Raw genomic sequence first — 20948 nt, forward strand, 5'->3', positions numbered from 1 at the left:
TGTGAGAATATTGTAGTTGAGTAGGTAGATGTACAACACATTTATTTAAAGTTTTTCCTGATTGTTCAAAAGAACATGATGTCCAATTGGTTTAGCCTTCTATCTCTTTTTGGTCACCCTAGCTGTAGAAATGAAACACGACTTAATGTAGCCTGAAAAATAATGTAACCATAGTCAGTTGCACACCATAGGGTCTGTTTTCATTACTCATTACTAGTTTTACTGTATGCTTATGTTATTTACAAAAGCTGCTTGGACATTTTGTCTCAGAATACTGAGGTGCAGCTAAACATGGACAGAATATAGTTTGGTACTTCATTTTCACACTGCCCTATAATGGAAACATTGAAGACGTAACTCCTTTAGAATTTTTATTGAAGGTGAAGTGAATAGCTCAAGTCTCAGTTTCAAAGCACAGTTCTGACTAGACAGGTTATGATTGTGTATTTTAACATTCCAATCATGCAAAGTTTGCCAAGTTTCAGTGATATATTGAATTTATCCATATAAATGAGTAATTGCAAATCTCTTGTTAGATATCTAACTTATATAGTTGTCCTATGCAGAAATGAAATTTGGTGGTTTTTTCCTTTAATTTTCACAAACTCAGTCATCTATCTTCATTTTTGTTCTCTGTCTTGATTTCATGCTTACTGAGTGTTTAGATTATCCTTCTCCTGTTTTGATAATCCTTCTCTCTTTTTTTTTGTTGCTGTTTAGCATTTTCCCTGAGTACCTATGTAGTCTTTTCCTGAGAAAATTGGTTCCAATTATTTCCAATGGTATTAAAGGAAAAGCTATTCAAATTACATGTTTGGAACATCAGTCAACTGACCTACCAAACCACTAGGTTTGGAAGGTCAACCTGTATTTCAGAAAGATGTGGGGGGTATTTTCTCTACCTAGCAGGCAATACCAGGTTTTTTTTTTTTGCTCTGGATATATTTCTAGTCATCTGTTTTCTAACTTCTACAAAAGCTGCATGCAATTGTTATTATTTTTTCAAGTATGTTTTCATATTTTTAGCATGAGATGAACTCTCAGTCTTTTTGGCTCTTTTGGGTTGTGTTCAATGGCTGTCTCCTCTATTCCATTTAACTATTTCCTTCAAAATGTCTTCTGAAGTTTTAATAATGAACTTTTAATAATTACTGTATACTTTCTTCCGTGTAAAATTTCTTGTTTTGTCAGTGCCACACATCCACCTTATTCAGTTCAATAATAAGAATTATTTTTTTCCTTATGTCTGACACAGTGTTGGTTTTCAATTTGTTTTCTCGCAACTCTTCTAGAGTTGTCTGGTATGTGAACTTATTTTCTGTGCTATATAGCAACATATTTCAGAAGAGTCTCTTCTGGCTTCAGATAAAAAAGGGTATCTTATAAGATTATTGTTGACCATTATGTCTTAGTGGCCAGCACAACATGATGGGAAGAATCCCAATTTCTATTTTAAGTTATCTTGAGGTCATTACTTCAGGATACACAAGCAGAATAGGATTATTAGAGAATTTTGGAAGCGGAAATTTCCTTTTAGGACATAAATCAACATATTTTTCTCCAATCTCTTATCTTGGTTTTATAGGTACTTTTTGGAGTTATGATTTCACAGCATTTTAACTAAACTAGAAACTGAAATGTTCCTATTTAAGATAGTGTTTGACCTTGTTAGCTGATGAAATATCGCAATTTATTTTTTAAAATGGCAGCAAATTTTTTACCAAAAAGTAAATGCTTCATCTTTTTATTAATAAAATATTATCTTTCAGTCCAATAACTGATAGAAAAAAGTAATATAAATTTTTTTTTTTTAGTATTGTATTGTGGGTATTTCCTAGCCAGATATTTCAAATACTTATGCAATACTATGTTTGCTTCCTCTCTTTTATTAGTGGTGCATCTCAGAATGAGGTTTGCTGTCAAATGCCAAAGAAAAATTAATCTATTTCTACTCTTCTGGTTTGAATAACCAGCAAGTACTGCTTTTAATGCATTAATGCATTAAAGCATTTTAGTGCATTCCTGAGAGAAAACTATGAAATAAATGGAAACAAAAGTCTGTAGCAATACTTTTCTGTTTCTGAGGAAATTAAATATAATTCTTTATCAATTTCTTCCTCCATTAAAGAAAGTAAACATCCCAATTAATGAAATACATGAAAATTTTAGCCCTATGCCTTGAGTAGAGAAAAACAGCCTTTGTATAAATGAGATTATGAAAAAGCATAATTCAACACAACTGAGTTATTTCTATGACTTTTAAGAGATTTTACTTTGCTGAAAAAACTGCTGTTACTTTTTTTTTTTTTGCATGTTTGTGCAAAAATGCAAGGTAATATGCATTATGCTATTAAATCTACAAGGTGGATTTATTACTTCCTAGGGAATTCAGGCCTATGTAGGATATCTGTAGAAGGAATAGCTGTCCATTTTTATATACAGCTGCACAAGAATTCCACTGCTCATCTGTTGCTTGTGTGGGGATTTTGACATAAAGGGTGTCTCTGGTCATGGAAAATGGCCAATACCATGGAGAAGTTTCTGTGAAGAGATCAAAGATGTTATGTTTATCTGATGGTGGCTCACAAGTACTACCATGGAAAGCATTGCCATGTATTCTACAAGAGATTACTTTTGTCTAGTAATAAAATTATGTAATACAGATATAATGAAATAAACATCTGCCGGCTCACATGTTGCTAAGAGAACAGAAGTATTTCACACAGATACATAAAAGTGTATAAAATAAAAGGATCAAAGAACTATTCATTAACCAATATCCATGCTGAAATCTAATTCAAGTGGGTTTAAGTGGCCTCAGCTCCAATACCCCTTTTGCCTTTATAATGCTCTTAGAGTAAATAAAATTTGATAAAAAACTATCACTAAACTTACATTTCTGTTAGAAACATTGTACAGCCTAAAATCAGCAAAAATATCATTTGTGCTCAGATTAGCATTTTCAGGAGAGAGGAGAATCTGTAAAGAGATATTTTATCAGACTTTGGATTGTGTTTGTTATTGTCAGACAAGAACTCCCAGAAAGGTGAGGTGTTTTCCTTAGAAACAAACAAGACAAAAAGTATTTTGATTTTAATCAAAAATGTATTTTCTCATTAAAAAAAATTCACATACTCACTGTGTCTACTCTACAGAATTTGTCCATTTCATTACACCATATGTCAATCCTAGTATATCTGTTCACTGCAAAAACTCGTGGCTATTTTGTGTAATACAGCACAGGAGGAGGTATTGCTCAGTTCCACTACTTTTATATAATAATTTAAAAAAAATACAGAAAATGTTCTTGGCTACTTCCACTGTATTCCAGACTTAAAAGTCCCATGAAAGTTCTAGAATATGAAGTTAATTTTATTTGGTTGGTAGAATACCCTTAGAAGCCAGTTAATTAAAATTCTTCTCTCATACTGAATCATATATATTCCATTTGTTGGCAGCAACAAAGTCCAGCCATCTAGTTCCTAAGAGAAATATGCTTTTCTTGTTGCCTTTTTATTCAGCACAAATACAGTCCTGTGCTTTTTATTTCAGAAAGTAAGTGATATACTGACATATTTATGACATATTTGTTGGTACACCTATTACAGTTGCTTTTACTTCCATTGCTGTGCTTTTTTCTTTGCCCATGTCCCAAAGAGTGATTAGAGGAGGATAAAGCTCATTGAGTGAAAAGGATTGTTTCTTCAGGTAATTCCTTAGGTAGCTGTGTCCAATGCCATAGTTCACATCTTGAGAGATGCAGCTGTAGAGATATATCACAGATATGATTCCCAAAAGAGCACCAAGGCCGGCAAGGAATCCTATTATGTTGTTTTTTTCATAGCCTTTCACTTCCAAGTCCAGTCCTTTTGTGGTTACATTGACACACTGTTTCCTATTCTGAGAATAGATAGTGGGAACGTCTATACAGATTTTGTATTCAGTTGATGGATTTAGATGTGTAAGATTATATACCTTTATATCAGACGGTATTCGAGCACTCTGTGCAGCCCGGGAGTCTTCAGCTTTTGGAAAGGCTGTCCATCTGACACTGGACTTCAGAATTTTAGAATTTGCTTTCCATGAAACCAAAACAGAATTAGATTTTATGTCTTTTACTTTAATATTTACAGATCCATTGTGTTCCTGAGGGAAAGAGCCGTCCACTTTAATCATGACTGACTTTAGGTCTGCCCCAACTAAATTTGATGCTATACATGTGTATAAGCCACTTTCTCTTTGTGTTACATCACTTATGTCTAATGTTCCTTCAGAATGAATGTAGTATTTATCAGAGATAGTATTAGGCAAAAGTTTGTGTCCTGATGGTGTTATCCAGTAGATTTCAGGCTCTGGTTCTGCTGTTGCTCTGCAATGCAAAGAAATATGGCTGCCAGCTTTTAAATCCAATGTAGATGGAAAACTTTCAGGAGCTATCAGAGGAAGACAGATTTCCATCATTTCCCGAAAGTGTACCTGTCTCACATTCTGGCCTTGGAATTCAGGAGGGTCTACACAAAACAGGGACTCGGGCTCCATGAACCGAATGTTTGTTTTGTTCATGTTAATCCAGCGGATGACACAGTCACACCTGATGGGATTGCTGTGGATGCTGACTTCCTTGAGGTTCGGCAGGGATTCCACTGTACTGCGGTACAGCGCGCTCAGCGCGTTGCTGTTGAGCATCAGCGATTCCAGCTTGGGAAGTCTGTAGAATGCATTGGGGTGAATGTATGATAATCTGGGGTTATTGGTTGCTTCTATTTTTCTTAAATCTGGCAAATTGTCAACAGCAAGACTATCTATAGAAATCAGTTCAGGCATGTTATTAATTCCTAACTCTTTTAGATGCAGCATATTGCTGAAATCTCCTCGTCGAATTCTGTTAATGGGATTCTTATTTAGATCCAGAAATTTAAGATTTGTAGCCTTTTGAAGAGCGATGTGGGGCACTCTAACAAATCTGTTGTCATAAAAGGAAATGCTTTCTAAGTTGTCAAGGCCAGCCAAAGCATTATCTGGTATTTCAGTGAGATTTATACCTGCTAAAACTAGGCTGCGCAGATTGCTAAGAGGCTTGAAGTTCATGTCTTCAATTCTGATTATTGGATTTTCTCCAATCATGAGAATTTCAAGATTAGGAGTAGCTTCAAACCACTTTCTGTTGATCACTTGCAGACCATTTGAATTGAGATGAAGTCTGAGAAGATTATTGAGGCCTATGAAAGCTCCCGGTGCAATCACAGAAAGCAGATTATGATTAATATAAAGTTCTTGTAAATTGTTGAGTCCAGAGAGACATTCTTCAGGGAGCTCAGTAAGTTTGTTTTCTTCAAGGTACACTGACAGTAACTGTGGTATCTTTCTAAGATTAATACTGGTCACTGAGGATAAATTGTTCTGAGATAAATCGAGACCAGTTAAATTCACTGGGAAGTCTACTGAGTGTTCAATTTTTGCAATATTATTAGTTTGTAGAAGTAGAACTTGTGTGTCAGCAGGCAGTGTGGCTGGAAAATGAAAAAGGCCTAAATCATTACAGTCCACTGTTGGAGCTTCCATGTAGACAGACCTGGGGGTGAACCATGGTCTGATTTCACATACACATGACTCCGGGCAGTCTGCTTTTCTTCCTACAGCTTGTAGTAGAGCAGTGGTAACTAGACCAAGCAGTAAATTAATTTTGAGTTGCAGGTCCTTCATCTTAGCCCAAATGTTCAGGAAAGTAACAGACCCTTTAGTATTCCACAGTTATAGTCCTAGAATTCAGTATGACCTGGTCAATTAATACAGCACAATCTTGCATTTATCAAATGATGATCATGAAGGACTTCTTTCCTGAGGATGTGATAAATTTGTAGCCAACTTGTCCAGTAGTAAGAAGCATTTTGTGGAAATGAAGGTCACTTTGTCCTTGATGACGTAAAATTGATGAGCTTTGTGAAGATGAAGTATGTATAGATGGTCATAGGAGATTAAACAATTCATTTATTTAGAAGTATTAACTTCAAATCCCATGATTGATTAGCGTTTGCAGGAACAACAAGATGACCTAAAATACAAGAAGAGGAAATAATTAGTATAAGAAGCTATAAAGTTATAAATTAATTTATCCATCTTTTGCTCTCTACTGTTAATTATTGCAAGTAAGAAAGGAAAATGATTGTGGTGTCTGGAGTATTATAGTGGTATCCAGATAGCATAAATTAAGTTAATATAGTAATATGTCTTTAGACTTTTAGCTTGTCATACATCCAGGGGAGTATTGTTCTACAGAAAGACGAAGATCCACAGAGTATAAAGTAAAATATATCAGTGAGATTTTTCTACATATTTTATCCTCCTTTAAAATATTTTCTTTTCTCTTTCAGTTATCTCTAGAAGCAGACTAATTTCTGTTGGCTTTGAAAATGTAAACACTGAGAAAAATCCTACAGAGCATGAATACTTAACTTTTTTTACATAAAGTTTGTAACTATAAAGAATGTAATTTATCTATAATGAAAGGGAAATGGAATGGTTGGATTAATGCACATTCCTAATGACATTCTTAGGCAAGCCTGTGAGATATTTATACAGAAATATACGAAACTGAAAATCCACAGGTTTTATAATTTTTAATACTTTTTGTAGCTGCTGTCTAGAAAGAAAACTTTTTTTCTTTTCTTTTAAGTGTTATTTAGAAGGAAATATGTACCCTATAATAAATAGCTTGTCATCTTGGCAAATTCAGGCTAATCACTGACTTTCTTATTTTGACTTCAGTAACCTCAATTGCAAGGAGTATTAGCAAAAAAGTGTCTTCAGAGTGATAAGGGAAGAAAAAATTACACTAGCAATTGCTTCTTTTCCCTGTAATTCTGCAAGAATCTGAAGTCTGTAGACTGCCTTCAGGTCCCAAATTATAGTAAGGACTGAAACCTTGTAGCATCAATGCCACTTGTGGCATCAGTTGTGTGCTTTCCAGATTTTTGGTATGTACTTTCTTTTTGTAGAGTAAAACAAATTTGACTTTGAGTGTACATTTTGTTCCAACACATGTAATACAAAAGCTTCTGTATTTTCTTATATAAAGTAGTACACATTCAAGAGCTTCTGTGTATATAAAGTAGTACATATTCACTGCTTAATTTACTTCAGAATATAGACTTTACACTTCACCCAGGCTTTGTTTCTGAAGACTGTTGTGCAATACACATTTATGCCCTTTCTCCCCCTGCCTTTAGTGCTAAAATCCACATTGACATTGTTTACAAACCTTAAGATCAATGCTTAATTTGACATTGATAAATAACTTTGAAGGGGTTGCTGGTATAGATAGGCAGGATTGCTAAAGTTAAGTGTCAAGCTTTTGGATTTATGTGTCCTTTCCAGGCCCAGGAGGATTTGGCATAGTGACCACCCAGGTATTCCATAACAGTGTAGAGGAAAGGTGTTGGACTGTGTAACGTAATATGGGCATTGGGACAATGTGAATTACATTTGGCAAGTCTTTGAGGCGGTTCTTTGTGTTATGTGCATTTAAGGACATTTAATATTTTATTTCAACATGCAAGTTTATTAATAGAGTGAACAGACAATGTGTGAGATAAACATACAGAAAACATTCTGCTGTTTTGAGGATCAATAGTATGTTTTTATGCACATGGCCCAGTTTATACAGAAATACTAAGACGTACTGACTGAAATAGTAAAAATATAATCTGTTCTTTTGTTCCGGGAAATGAGATGAACTTGAGGCTTGCAGAAAAATAAAGGTTTGTGTTGAAAAGTTAATGCCTGCAACTTGCTCTTAATTTTGCCACCAGGAGACAAGGCAACACCCCTAAGTGGAGTACTGTCACGTTTACTAAAGATCTTAGTAGAAATCCTTCTATGCCAAATGCACAGATGTAATTTCCTGTGTAAGGGGAAAAGAGGATGGCCATGTGGTGGAGAATTTTCTGGTCATGTTCTTCATACATACTCTTGAAGCACATTTTGTGCTGACTATTGTATTTTCAATTGGATTGTATATGAAAAATGTATTTCTAGCATGAGAAATATAAAATGTATGTTTCAAAAAATTAAAAGATCATTGAAAATCTTACCTGAATTGTAAATTAATTGAGATTCAACAGACTACTACTGCAAATGTCTTATCTCAGCCTTTTGATCCCACTGTGATTCTCAGGGACTTCTGCTCAGTAGAGATACTTGTGAAAGCAATCTGGGGAAGCATAACCATGCAGCTGACCTGATTTTCTGTCCCTCCCTGGAAATTTGCTATTGGCCACTGTGAAACATAAAATAAGGACCAAGATGAAGTTTTCATGCGTGTCCCAGACACCTGAGAGGCTGTACCATTTAAAGTACATAAACTACATTTTCGTATACTTTTGAGCCAACATGCTCCTGCATTTGCATTTATACTCCTGATTTTAAATTCTAGTTTCTTTGGGATTCTCAAACCAAAAGTAAGGGCATCAGTGGATATTTCCATGTCATATATATCAGATAGGATTTCTGCAAAAGGCAGCAGAAAAAAGAAGAGCTGAGATCTAGGTTGAAATTCTGCTTCGTTTTGATTTAATCTGATGTCCTTTCTCTTTCTGGTGAATGCTTTAGCTAATAAGTCACCAGCTCAAGCTCATATGGTGTTCTAGCATAAATCATTCTTATTTCTTTGGTTAAAGTGCTTCTGTCTTGTGTAAAATATTCACTGAGGTTGAGTGGCTTGAGTAACAGATTGTAGAATAATTTTGACACTTCCAGCCTGCAGCCATCACTCCAAAATACACTGTTTCATAGGAGAAAGATTTTTTTTTTTGTTTAAATAGTGGCATATCTATATATTAAAAAATGATTTGTTTTTAACTGTCATTCAAGGTGTGGTATAAAATAATGTTTCTAATAGCATGGGCACCCATGGTGGCTTATGACATCATATAATCATAGAATAGGATGTGCCAAGTTAGAAGGGACCCATAAGGATCACCTGCTGCTGGCAGGACAGCCTGGAACTAAATCCTATGACAGTAGTACTCTTCACATGACGGAGTACATCAAAAAGTGATACATTACAACAGCAAAAATTGTATATAATGCTTGGAGTGGCAAAATCTTTTTTTTTGTTTATAGCAATATTATATTGTGACTCCAATATACATCTTGACTAAGAATTTGCGAAAAAATGGATTGCTGGTGTGAGTTCTCCTGTCCCACTTGAAGTGATCAAAGCCCAGAATCGAGTTAAGCAGTAGAACTGCTTAACTGGTTGCAGTGATTGTGTGAGTGTGTCTGTATATATGTAACTAATTTCCAACCTCGAGATGCCTTCAAATCATTTTGGAGTGAAAAGTGAGCAGTCGTTCACTGTAACAAAATAACCTCATGTAAATTGCACTCAGCAGCATAAACTGTATCTGAAGTTCAGTTTCCTTGAAGAATGTGGTGTTACAGAGATAAGTGTTTGTATTGGGAAAAAAAGAATTTAACTTCATGTTACTTTCAACTTCTGGAACGCATTGATTCTTTTTCTTCTTTAATGTACTAGTAATAGTAAATACTGAATAAAATTGAATGTAAGTGCTCTTATTAGCAGTGATTTTCAGAGTTTTTTTTAATGTGTTCTGGTGCTTTAAAGCTGAGTGCTTTGTACCATCTAGAGTTTTATGTGAAATTTTAGTAATTTGAATGTCTAATTTTAAAGGTTCTATTATAAGAAGGACACAGAGAACCTGAAAGTTATTTGTTGTTTCTTTGAGTAGTGTTTAAAATAACTGAGGTTTACACATAAAATTTTCTGTGCCAAGAATTCATTTTCTTTCTTATTTTAAAAAAGAAGTTTTTTCAAATAATGCAAGTATGTCAGCATTACCTCTTTGTTAGTGGATTTTGGTGACCTCTCAAGATTATGGATGTGAGGTTCTAAGCAATTCTTAAAACTTGTACTATTCTTAGGACTTTCTCAGAGTAGAGAACCTTGTACAGGTAAGGCTCCATTGCAGATTACCACCAGTAAGCTGAGGTGCAGGATAGATGTTTCCACACAAGCAGCAAGAAATGTGCATCATAGTTTTGGAGTCTTTGATGTAGTTCTTTACCCAGCTGCACTTATAGATCTTTGTGGGTACTCTGATTGTACTTGTATTTCCTCATCCAGATGAAATAGTATGGTTTGCTTCCTGATGTCTGCAAATAAGAAGGCTAAATATTTTATATCTAACAAATTAGTATTCCTTATTAGTGCTTCAGGATTTTTGTTGTTTTGTGCACTAGAATTTATGTACTAGATGCTTATGCTTAAATCTTTGTGAACAGATTATCTGTTTTTTTCTGGAGGTCAATTCCTGTTGCTGCCCCTACTTGGTGTCTTACTAAACATGGTGTGTCTCTTCCTTTTAAGTATTATCTCTTGCTTTTAGAAAAATGTACCCTGATGTGTGTGACTTTTTGCAGCCTAATTATTTCTTGTGGAAACAATGATTGTTATATCTTAATTAGGTTTCTCTGATTTACCACTATTGACAGCTGGAGACTTGATTTACAAGAGGGTATCACCGTTATTTGAGCTGGAAAAGACATACAGTGAATGAATAAACTGAGCAACATTTGTCATCACTGGAGCAACAGACAGCTAAGAACCAAGTCAGAGTGGGCAGAAAGGAAAAGAAACACGTCAGATTTTGGCAATCATTCTTTTCCACTTCAGCAGTTAGAGAGACAGCGATAAAACCTAAAAATGCAGCAGTTACAGTGCAATGTGCCCTGCTGGCAATAAGGCAAACAGTGCACTTCACAAGGACCAATTTAGGGGTGGCAAGCATTTTGAAAACACAGCTGTTCATACAAAGCTACCTTTCAAACACATCAACTCAGAGAGCACTTCTCAGTTCTTGTCATTATAACCACTTTGAGCAGTTCCATGGACAGAAATCTGGGAATATCACTAACCAAAAATTGGGTGTGAGACATTCCAAAACTTACTTGGTTTTAGTCATGGCACACAGAGGTTTTTTGGGTTTTCTAAATGTTGGTTATTAATATATATAGACTGAAGTTTGAACATTTAATATATTTCTAAAGATTTTATTAAGTTTTTTTTTCCTTGTTTGTTTCATGGCCAAAACAAACAAAAAATGCTTCCTTGGGGATTTTCTTATTACACTACAATTAATAAAAAGATGCAACATCTTATATATTTGACATATTTCATTAAGGCACAAAAAGTTAGTATTGTAGGTATAATAGACTTTCATAACAGAATTGGTTTTGACATAATATTAATAGAAGTAAGCTATAATAGCTGATCTGAGAGGATTCCTGAAAATTATATAGGCAGTGTAAAAATGGAAAGCATTTCTGCTAGCCTATGCATACTTGCTTTCATTCCACTCTCTGGAGCACTCTCTGGTGTTTCGTTCTGTTTCTCTTTACAGAAGAGAATATGCTCACTGCAATATGCTCTTAATATTTTATATTCCTACGTGTAGCTAAGATATAGCCTCACATTGAAAGACAAATGAGGATTTTCTAGAAATTTTGTGTTTCTGAGGTGTTCTTGAGAGTGTCAAATGTCTTAAGTTGAAAATCTCTAAAGTGAGTACCTGAAATATCTGGACATTTGTGAAAAATTTGGATAAGGCTCTGCTGGGACCTTGACTAATTTTAGAAATTCTCTTTACTTTTTTTCTAATGTTTGATTTTTAGAATTTCAGACTGGCCCTGAATAGCATTACATGCAAGATGTAAAAGAAATGGTAAAGCTGGTATTCAACCCTAGAAGCAACTGGAACTATCTGAATAACTATTTCAGCAGGTGTATTTTTATTTATTTTGTGAACTTGTTACAACTCCTTTTAATTGTTCTCCTTAAGTGGATTAAATTTGCTTGAGGGAAAGCCACAATCTTGGAATGTTAAATATGCCTGTAAAACAGGACACGTTCTCATACCTTAGACCATTGCAAGAATGACAAGATTTTATAAATAAGGAATTTTTTTTTTATATCAATGGACATTTTGTGATTTGAGGTGACTTTAATCTACAAATACAGATAGGGTCAGAAAAACATTATGATCAGCTACATTTACATGAGCTTTAACCTTTGTCTCTCACTAATTGGCTTACTATTCTTTTGTTCTTGTTTACAGTCTCTTAGTGGAGTTTAGCAGATAGAAGAGGAATTATCACCACACACAATTCATTCAGATCTTACTATAGTTCTCCTTCCTGTATCAATCAAAAATTACATTCCAGTATTTTGAAAAATATTGCAATATATTGAATCTTACAGCTTAGAAAACACAGTATTCAAAGTAGATGTAATGAAAGCAAAAGGTTAAATGAAATCCAAAGGAATAGGTATATATATTAATTTATTGTATATGCCATTCTAGAATAACTTTTCAATGTACATAAATGAAATTTCACTAAAATATGTTCTAAAAAATGGAGGATAGAAAAATATTAGTATGTTTACTAGCCTGTTTTAAATGCGATTACCATCACTGACCATGGGATGGCAGACAACTTTGGGAGTACCTGTGTGTGCAGTAAGATGTTTGTCAATCAAATTCAAAAAGCTTAACAGAAATTGTATTTTTGTTACCATTATTAATATGGTGTCAGCACCATCATTGTACATTGGAGCTAAAGCAGTGGATCAGGACCATCACCTTGTGTGTTCACTTGCTGCTAAACATAACCCTGATCTTTACTCCATGGAGCTTAACAATGAAATGCAAGATAAGGAACAACTGATAATAGAGATGGGTAAGAGAAAAAAGTCAGTGTGGCAATTTCTGAATATCCTTGGGTTTATTCTTCTCCTTTAGCAGTAGTCTACTAGTTTACTATCATGATCCAGCATTACTTTGCTAGTCTTTAATTTTAGATTTTCCTTCTATTGTTCTGTCTCTCGTGTGCTTTTAACTTTTAATCATACACTACCTAGCCATTGAATACATCTCTCGTTTCCACAAATGTCACAGCAAAAGGTGATGAAAAGTTACTTTGATCTCACAAAGGAATTAATCATTTCAGTAATTACAGTTACCACCTGTTTTTTTACTTCTCCTAATTTAAAGAGCACAAAATAACTTTTTTTGGTGAGCGGAGGTTTTAGAAAATTGTATTGATATGACAAGAGAATGAATTTCAATGAGAGCCACACATTACTTTACCATTTGTATTTTAACTTGTCATTTGTGATTTGAGGTGACTTTAATCTACAAATACAGATAGGGTCAAAAAAACATTATGATCAGCTACATGTACATGAGATTTTTCATATGGCTTTACAAATGTTCTAATTTGTAATATGGCTTTACAAATCCTCTTGCAATATATTCAATGCTTGTCCATTAAACTATGCATAATTTTATTTACTTGGATCAAGAAAAAACAACTAAAAAGAACCTGAACTGATTTTAATTTTATTTCTTCTTCCTCAATCAGATATTTCATGGATAATTCTGATGTTTTTATATAGAGATTTATCACATTGCGAGTATTACATATATATTTTCTAGTTGTCAGAGAAAACAGACTAAAATGTTACCAAAAACTTTTCAAAATACTTAGATCCTTGGTATCCTTGGTGTAGTTCTTAGCCTTCGAAAGATTTCACTATGTGACTTAATTATCATTGCCATTATTGAGCAATTATGTACAAAAATGATGGCTGTAACTTAGGAAAGTAATATGTTAGTTTAATTTAGATTTATTCGTACATGTTCAGCTTCCTTTTGACAGTTGTCATGTTAGCAGTGGAGAAGCACATATTGGCAGTTACCTAGGCACACAGTTGGCAAGAGAGCAGTCACGTTCTGGATGTGGGTGCATGTACCCAGCTACCAGATGCTTCTAGCAGATGGCCAGAACTAAAGATTTCAGACCAGTTTTGGCTTGATTTTCTAGAAAGCTACCATACAGATTCTGCAAGTCTATAGTACATTTGACTAGTAAAAAAGCCTAGCCAAAATCCAGCAAAGCTACTGGCAAAATCTGCATGTGTTTTTCCTCTGGGGCACTCAAAATGTAAATATTAAAAATGCCTAAACCATAGAAATAGGTGTTTTCAGGTATCTGTAATAAAGGCAGAAGCAAGTAGTGGCTGTACTTAGCACATGATATTTTCCTTGGGAATTGATTTGTCTTTTTCTTTCTTTTTTTCCTTTTTTTTCTTTTTTTATCAAGGGGAAAAAGGTCACTGTAATAAATTAGCATGACAATAAACATGGTAACTTTAGGAGTTATAATTTCTATTCTATAATTTGTCAATAACAGAAATTTAGGCTTGGAAGTCCTAAATTACTTTAAGTTGTCAGTCTTTAATGACAGCCTCTGAATATTTAGTGAATTTACCTTTTAGTTTATTGGTAAATTTATGGTTTGTCTGGGACATAGTCACGTCAAGGGAAATGCTCTTACAATAATAATATTAAAAAATGTCCACTGTGCGTTGTATTGAATATCAACTGTAATAATCCAAAATTATAAATAGGTTTAATGAATGCACCTATATCAGCAACATTCTGCTACAATCACATCCAGTAATTGATGTATATTTAGAACATATTACATGAATTTTGCTTTGAGATACATGATAGAAAAGCATTTATTGCTTATCATTATCATAAACAAAAGCTAAAAACCAAAAAAAATGGTCAATTTTTTAGCAGCCAGTAGTGGATGAGATATCTATTATGAATATTCCTACCAAATTAGGCTGACTTGCTTTTTTATAATTGTGACTACATTTGGTGATTACTTTCATTCAGAGCAACCTGGGGAAGCAGGTTCACAATATATTGTTCAATAAAAAATGATATTTTTTGAATTTTTTTGGTAATTTTTGTAGTGCTTTTGTAATTTTTTTGTCATTTTCTTGTAATTTTTTGGTTTTTTTTTTCTTGAGGCAGTGTATAGAAATGGATCACTAAAAAATAAAACTTCAGGATGCAAGAACTGACAATGCATAAAGCAGAATATTATTGTAAAGATCAGGAAATAAAAGTTTTATTTTCTGCTGTGTTTTATAACAGTTGGAGTAATTTAGGCATACTCATAACTCGCAGAGATACTGTCATGTACTGTTTTGATTGCAGAAAGTATTAGGGTTTTTATTTTGCTTTAATTACAGTTTTTGCTCAACTGAGCATGTAATTAATAATATTACATGTTATGGGTTTTTTTCATGTGCTTCTCAAAACTAATGTTATATTTAGACCTCAAATTATGGGTTTTTTGGCTTTTATAACCTATTTGTTTGCTCTAATCCACATTATGTGTTTACCATAGTTCACTTTTTATTTCCCCAGAAATACACACATAAAAATGATGATATAATCTTCTCAAGATTTTCTTTTAAAAATAAGATGAGAAGAAAGAGATAAACAGCAATACTTACAGTCAAGAATAATATTCCTTCTCCTTCCTAGTTTATGTCACTACAGCAAAATAATCTTATATTTCCTGGAACATTAACTGAATCCTCTTTCAAATGTTTTTGTTTCCTTTCAGAATTGGAAGTTTATTTAAACTCATTGATCTCACTCCATTATTTCCCAATGTATAACTCTTCTGGTGTTTTACTGTTATTTGAAAATATTCTTTGAAATTTTGTCTGAAGTGAAAGATTGACTCAATTCCCTAATGTTAGATGATTTGGCTCATTAGCATTGAACAGGATTACTTCAGCTATGAAACTTACATTATCTAGCCACATCTTGATTCTGTATTTCTTTCTTAGCTTTTCAGAACCTATCTTTGCATCCCCTTTCTGAATTCTGGATGCCAAATTTGACATCAATACAAAATCTGACATTCTGATCTTCCAAAGAATTTTGACCAGTGTTTATTGTTCAAGAATTCATACCAATCAACCAGACTGCAATCGCTGTAATCAAAAGTTTGCATTAGATTTTCCATGCATCCTTTCTCTTGCATTTTTTGTGATTCCTGCTTATGATTCCAAGATTTTGGATAGACGTATCTGCTGTGTAGAGAGTGCTTATATAGAGGCATGTAGGAACACTACCTCACACATTATGATCAGAACGATGGAGATGCACAGATATATTTGTGCAATGAAATGCCTCTTGCTATGGAAAATTGCTCTTCAGGCTGAAGAAAAGGCAAGTTTGAATTAAGATACCGAAAAGATGCTATTAGTGGTAATTATGGAACAGCTTTCTTTACCAGATGTATTAAAGTGGGACAGATAAACCGTTTCAAACTATCCTTCCAAAGACTGGACTGGATTCCAAAGAAGGCATAATTTTGTAATGATGGTATGCCAAATCAACCCACATCTTTATTCTAAGGCATTTTTAAAGCCTAACATCAGCTTTTGTGCTTTCAGATAATGGCATGGTTGTCTTTTTCAGCTGTAAAACAACTTGAATAAGTAAAGATGGATCTTACGATAGTGTGATATTTCAACGATATTTCAACAAGTTATGCTTTTGGACTCTAGTTGTAATTTCTGATTCAAAGGTGGAAGTCATCCGAGTAATTATCAGAAGTAAGGAGAAAGACGTGGTATGCTTGATTACTCATAGAGGGACCACTGGCACCAGAATGCCTGTGAAAAAAAATTATGACCCCAGCAGATGCCAAAAGTCACGTTAGCTTATTGGCTACAGGTAAGAACCACCATAAAATGCTATATATGGTGCTGATCACTGAGGTTCAATACAACAAATTGCAAATAGGGCAGAATCAGTTGGTATGATGAAAATGATAATTAATATTCTGAAAAAGGATGAAGGTGCTTCCTCTGTAAAACAGTTTTACATTTGTTGACAACAGAGGAGAAAGAGTTGTTAGTTCTTTGTACAAATATTTAGTACAGTGACAAATCATTTACAGCTAGATGAGGAGTAGTTATATTTATTGAATAAACATGGAGTAGTTTTTCTTCCTGTATGTGCATTATAATTCTAGAAAAGTATGTCAGCTATGAGGGGCCATAGGAAGATTAATTGCTGGTGGTCTTTGTTGAATTAATAAATGGTTCTCCCCAGTTAACTAGAAGTATGTATGGAAACTAACTGGAACTAATTGAAAATACATACTGCCATGTATGGAAAATAATTGAGAGTATATACAGAGAAAACATTGTGGGCAAACATAATGAAAGATTATACTAAGTGTCCTAGGTAAATTGTTTGGAGGCATAGAAAATACATAGGAAATCTCTAGATGCATGCTGAAGGTGATGACTTAGGTATTGTTTTTGAATCCTACATGCAATACACAGTATTTAAAACTATATATGCTGCAATAGTTGAGAAGAAAAATTCACATATACCATGGAAGAGTTTAAAGCAGTGGGTACAGATATTTGGAAGAGTGCATTGACTTAAGTTGTCCTTCCTTAGCTAGTATGGTAAAACCAGGCAGACAGCATCCCTATCCTATAGCGTTTGATTGACCATCTGAAAAAAGAAATTAAGATATGGAGGTGTTTCTCTAAAAATATGAATAGGTCTTCTGTGTTGCAGCAGTGCGTAACAGGTAGTGCACATAATTTGAAAATAATTCACTTGATGGAGTTAGCTGATGCAGTACACAAACCAATACCAATTAAAAAGAATTGAGGGCTAATATGGTTAATCAAAATATAAACAGGTAAATGAGGATAATCCAGCTTTGGTGTGTGACTTTGTTCTGCCAGTGCTTATACATGTGAACTAAATATATAGTTTAGTTCTCTTGCAGTATAATTATCCTTCCTTCAGGCAATAGTTGTCTCCTTGTTTGATATTATAATGATATATAAACCACCTGTCTGTCTCCTTGAAAATGACTTTGTGTCCTCTGTTAATGAGCTAGGAAATGTCACCTCGAATTGCTTTAACATTCCTAATACAAAGAAAATAAAACATGGAAGGAATTTGAAGATCAAAATCCATAGCAGTCCTTAGGTTTGTTTAAGTATGCTTTAAACTGTCCTTATCATCCTATCCTGTTGCATGTGGGAAATGCAAATTTTGAAAGTAAATTCAGATTTGGAAAATGGCATGCAGAACACTGACTTGTCTAATTCCTATATTTTCAAACCTTGACCAATCAGGTTCACTTTCCATTACCGGTTGTGGAGAATGATCCTGATGTATTTCTGAAATTTCAGCTCTGAATCTCTGGTAATCCAGTAATCTGCAGTTGGTTAAAGGTTGAGATTATCCTGTGATTAAATGAATAGGCAAAGCATCACATATGAATGGCTGAGAACTTGAAAAGTCCTGAAAACATTCCCTTGAAGGTGAAGGATGTTTTTTTCTGTCTCTTGGTATTCATGAGCAATAATGTGAGCAACATCCAGAGAAGATGAAATAGCATTTGAAACTTACAGAAGTAATGAGTAGAAAGTCGAGTAGTTATGAGGTAGAATAGCTTTGTTTGGCAGCCCTTCAGGAGCAGGCTTTTAGGACTTGCATTTCAAGCAGTAAGGAAAATACCCTAAAGGCCATAAAAATGTTTGGCTTGAAAATCAGGTTTTAGTTTCATTATAATTCCCAGGTTGCTGTTAAAAATTAGAATTGAATGTAAATTGATAAGATACAAAGAATTTTGCTGCTTGGTTGCCTTTTTTGTGCAAATACTTATTTTTCGAGGCTCAATTTTAAAAACATTTTAAATATTTTTTATTGGAACAAAAATATTTAAGATTTATTGAGATATGTTCTCTCCAAAGTCAGGATGTCTCAATCCTTTTTAATATCCTTGTAGTTTATATCATCTGGACGCAGAAAACTGATATTCACTAGCCTAATGTTTTAATGAAAGATGGCATTTCCACTGCAGGTGGAGACATAGATACTCAGTAAAAAACCACTATAATTAGCTTGAAAGAAATAAAAATGGAAAATTACAATTACATGTTGACAAAGGTAAGGCTTGATATTCCTTTGAACATTGTTGTGTAGTGATCTGCACCAGTCCAAAAATTTTTAGTAGGTTATGTTCTTAGTAGCTTGATCTATTACCAAACCCTTTTTTATCAAGGGAACTCATGCTTTGAAGTAAATTTTTGTTCTGTTGACAGTGAGCAAAACATCTGAATGTTTCTCTAGGATTAGATATCCTTTTCCTTATCATGACTGTCCAGGATGATAACCTAATATGATGGTACCAAGGACGTTCTGGTTATAGCTAATGCTCAATGTTTGTGAATTAAAGGCTAATTATTAGCTATGCTTAATTGATAAGCATTCATAATTGTTTTTTGCTTAGGTTGAATAATCTCATTTTAATGCTCTGTAGCTACCAAACTAACAACTAAGGAAATGTTAAAATGAAGACGTCTTGATAAGCTTTCTTGTCTTTCTGGTTTTCCAAGCTATTTTCAGGGTTTTAAACCTTTCAGGAATTGCTATTAGACTTCCCCTATGTTAGAGAAGTAAGAATTCTATTCTGTTAAAGCAGAAATGCTGCTATTCATGTCCTCAAATGCTTCCCTTATATAAACTCAATTTCTAGAACTGTTAAGGGGAAAGAGGCAGCATTTCTCTCCACTGAAGTTGTAATATAATGTAAAATAAACTTACAGCAAGCTATTTTTGATGAATGGGAAGGTTTGTTTTGATTTATTTTGTTTTACTCTATAAAGTAGTACATTATACACAAATGTCATCCTTGAAATCCAATGGAAAGATAAATCAGCACATTCTAGTGAAAAAAAAAAAATCTTTCTGGTTCATTTGCTTAATTGTGAAATAGCATATTTTTCAAGCTGTTATTAAGGTTTGAAATGATTAGCCTTCATTAGTTTGGTAATTAGTTTAGGCAGATTGTTTTGGAACAGGCTCATTCCTATCTTACTGCTATTGAGTCTGTAATACTTTTGTTATGAAAGTTGCTCTCGGTGAATTTTTCACCATGGTTTTAATTGCTTTCTCTTTTAAAAATAATAATAGCTAAGCAGCATGAAACAGAATTTGTTTCACTGGAAGAAAAATCCTTAGTTCCAGAGGCTACCCGTGCTAGTTTGATATTTTAATGTTTACAAGTGTTAGGTTTCTGTGTGTCAGAGAAAGAACTTCCAGGGGTTACAAAACCATAGGGGACAGATACAGGCAATTCTTTGGGTCTAACAGGCAACATACATCTAATGCAACAGTTCCAATAGTCTTTATTATTTATCTTTTTTAATTTAAATATTCAAAATTATTAGCATCAGATTTCAGTGACTTCTGTCTGATGTGACAATATTGATGGGAGCACTGACATTTCGATGCAAAACTGCATCTATTTCTTCATAAAGTAAGCATTGTCAGTAGAGGTAAAAATAAAATTTCAATGTCTGGCTGCAGGAAAGGAGGATACAGACAGAGCATTCTGCACTATGGGCATGTGTCAGAATCCAGCTGAGGTTAATTGTGGTCTCATTTAATTTTGTGCCTGCAAAATATTCGTAATACTTATTGACTGGAAATCAACTTAAAGTATTTCTATGCCTTTCACATCCTGATTTGTGGGATGCTGTTATGTACCATTCTTTATATTCACAGTCTTCCTGCCAGCCAGGTTCAGAATTTAAAAGAAATATATTTGGCTAAAAAAAATTGTCAAAGTATTCAGAATGACTATGATTTTCTTTAATAGATATTTCTTCAATTTGATAATCTCAGCTGCACCTTATGTTTGTAAAATATTACATTTAATTGTTGATTTATGCTGAAAGGATTAGGTACAAACAGGTTTTGGTCTGCTAGAGGCAGATGGGAGAGTAAGATGAGGGCAATGAGAAGGGTTGGGGTTTTTTTCCTACTTTCCATTCTCTTAGTCACCATCTTTGGAAGTTAACGGAGTTGGAAGTTAAACCAAATTGAAGTTAATTCTAATTCTACTCCATGCAGTGATTTCCAGCACTTCTCATAAAAAGAAAAAAATTTAAACATTTGTTGCTTTGTCCTTTGAGGGCTTTTTTTCCACTCAGACTTAGGCTCTCTTCCTAA

At 33.9% G+C, this 20948-nt stretch overlaps 2 protein-coding genes across 3 annotated transcripts in view; one reads left to right on the plus strand and one right to left on the minus strand.

The window, feature by feature from the left end:
- Nucleotides 1-20948, plus strand: part of IMMP2L (inner mitochondrial membrane peptidase subunit 2) — a 407502-nt gene that overhangs the window by 161035 nt on the left and 225519 nt on the right. The gene's annotated exons all lie outside the window — the stretch shown is intronic.
- LRRN3 (leucine rich repeat neuronal 3) overlaps nt 2682-20948 on the minus strand; it is a 32237-nt gene continuing 13970 nt past the window's right edge. The window contains exon 2 of the mRNA XM_054276069.1: nt 2682-6052. Coding sequence (XP_054132044.1) covers nt 3577-5703 — 2127 coding nt within the window. The 5' untranslated portion in view covers nt 5704-6052 and the 3' untranslated portion in view covers nt 2682-3576. The remainder of the gene's footprint in view (nt 6053-20948) is intronic.

Source organism: Melozone crissalis, unplaced genomic scaffold, assembly GCF_028551555.1.
Source record: "Melozone crissalis strain CALT ecotype California unplaced genomic scaffold, PUWL_Pcris_2 ptg000004l_1, whole genome shotgun sequence".
In the NCBI taxonomy this organism is placed as follows: Eukaryota; Metazoa; Chordata; class Aves; order Passeriformes; family Passerellidae; genus Melozone; species Melozone crissalis.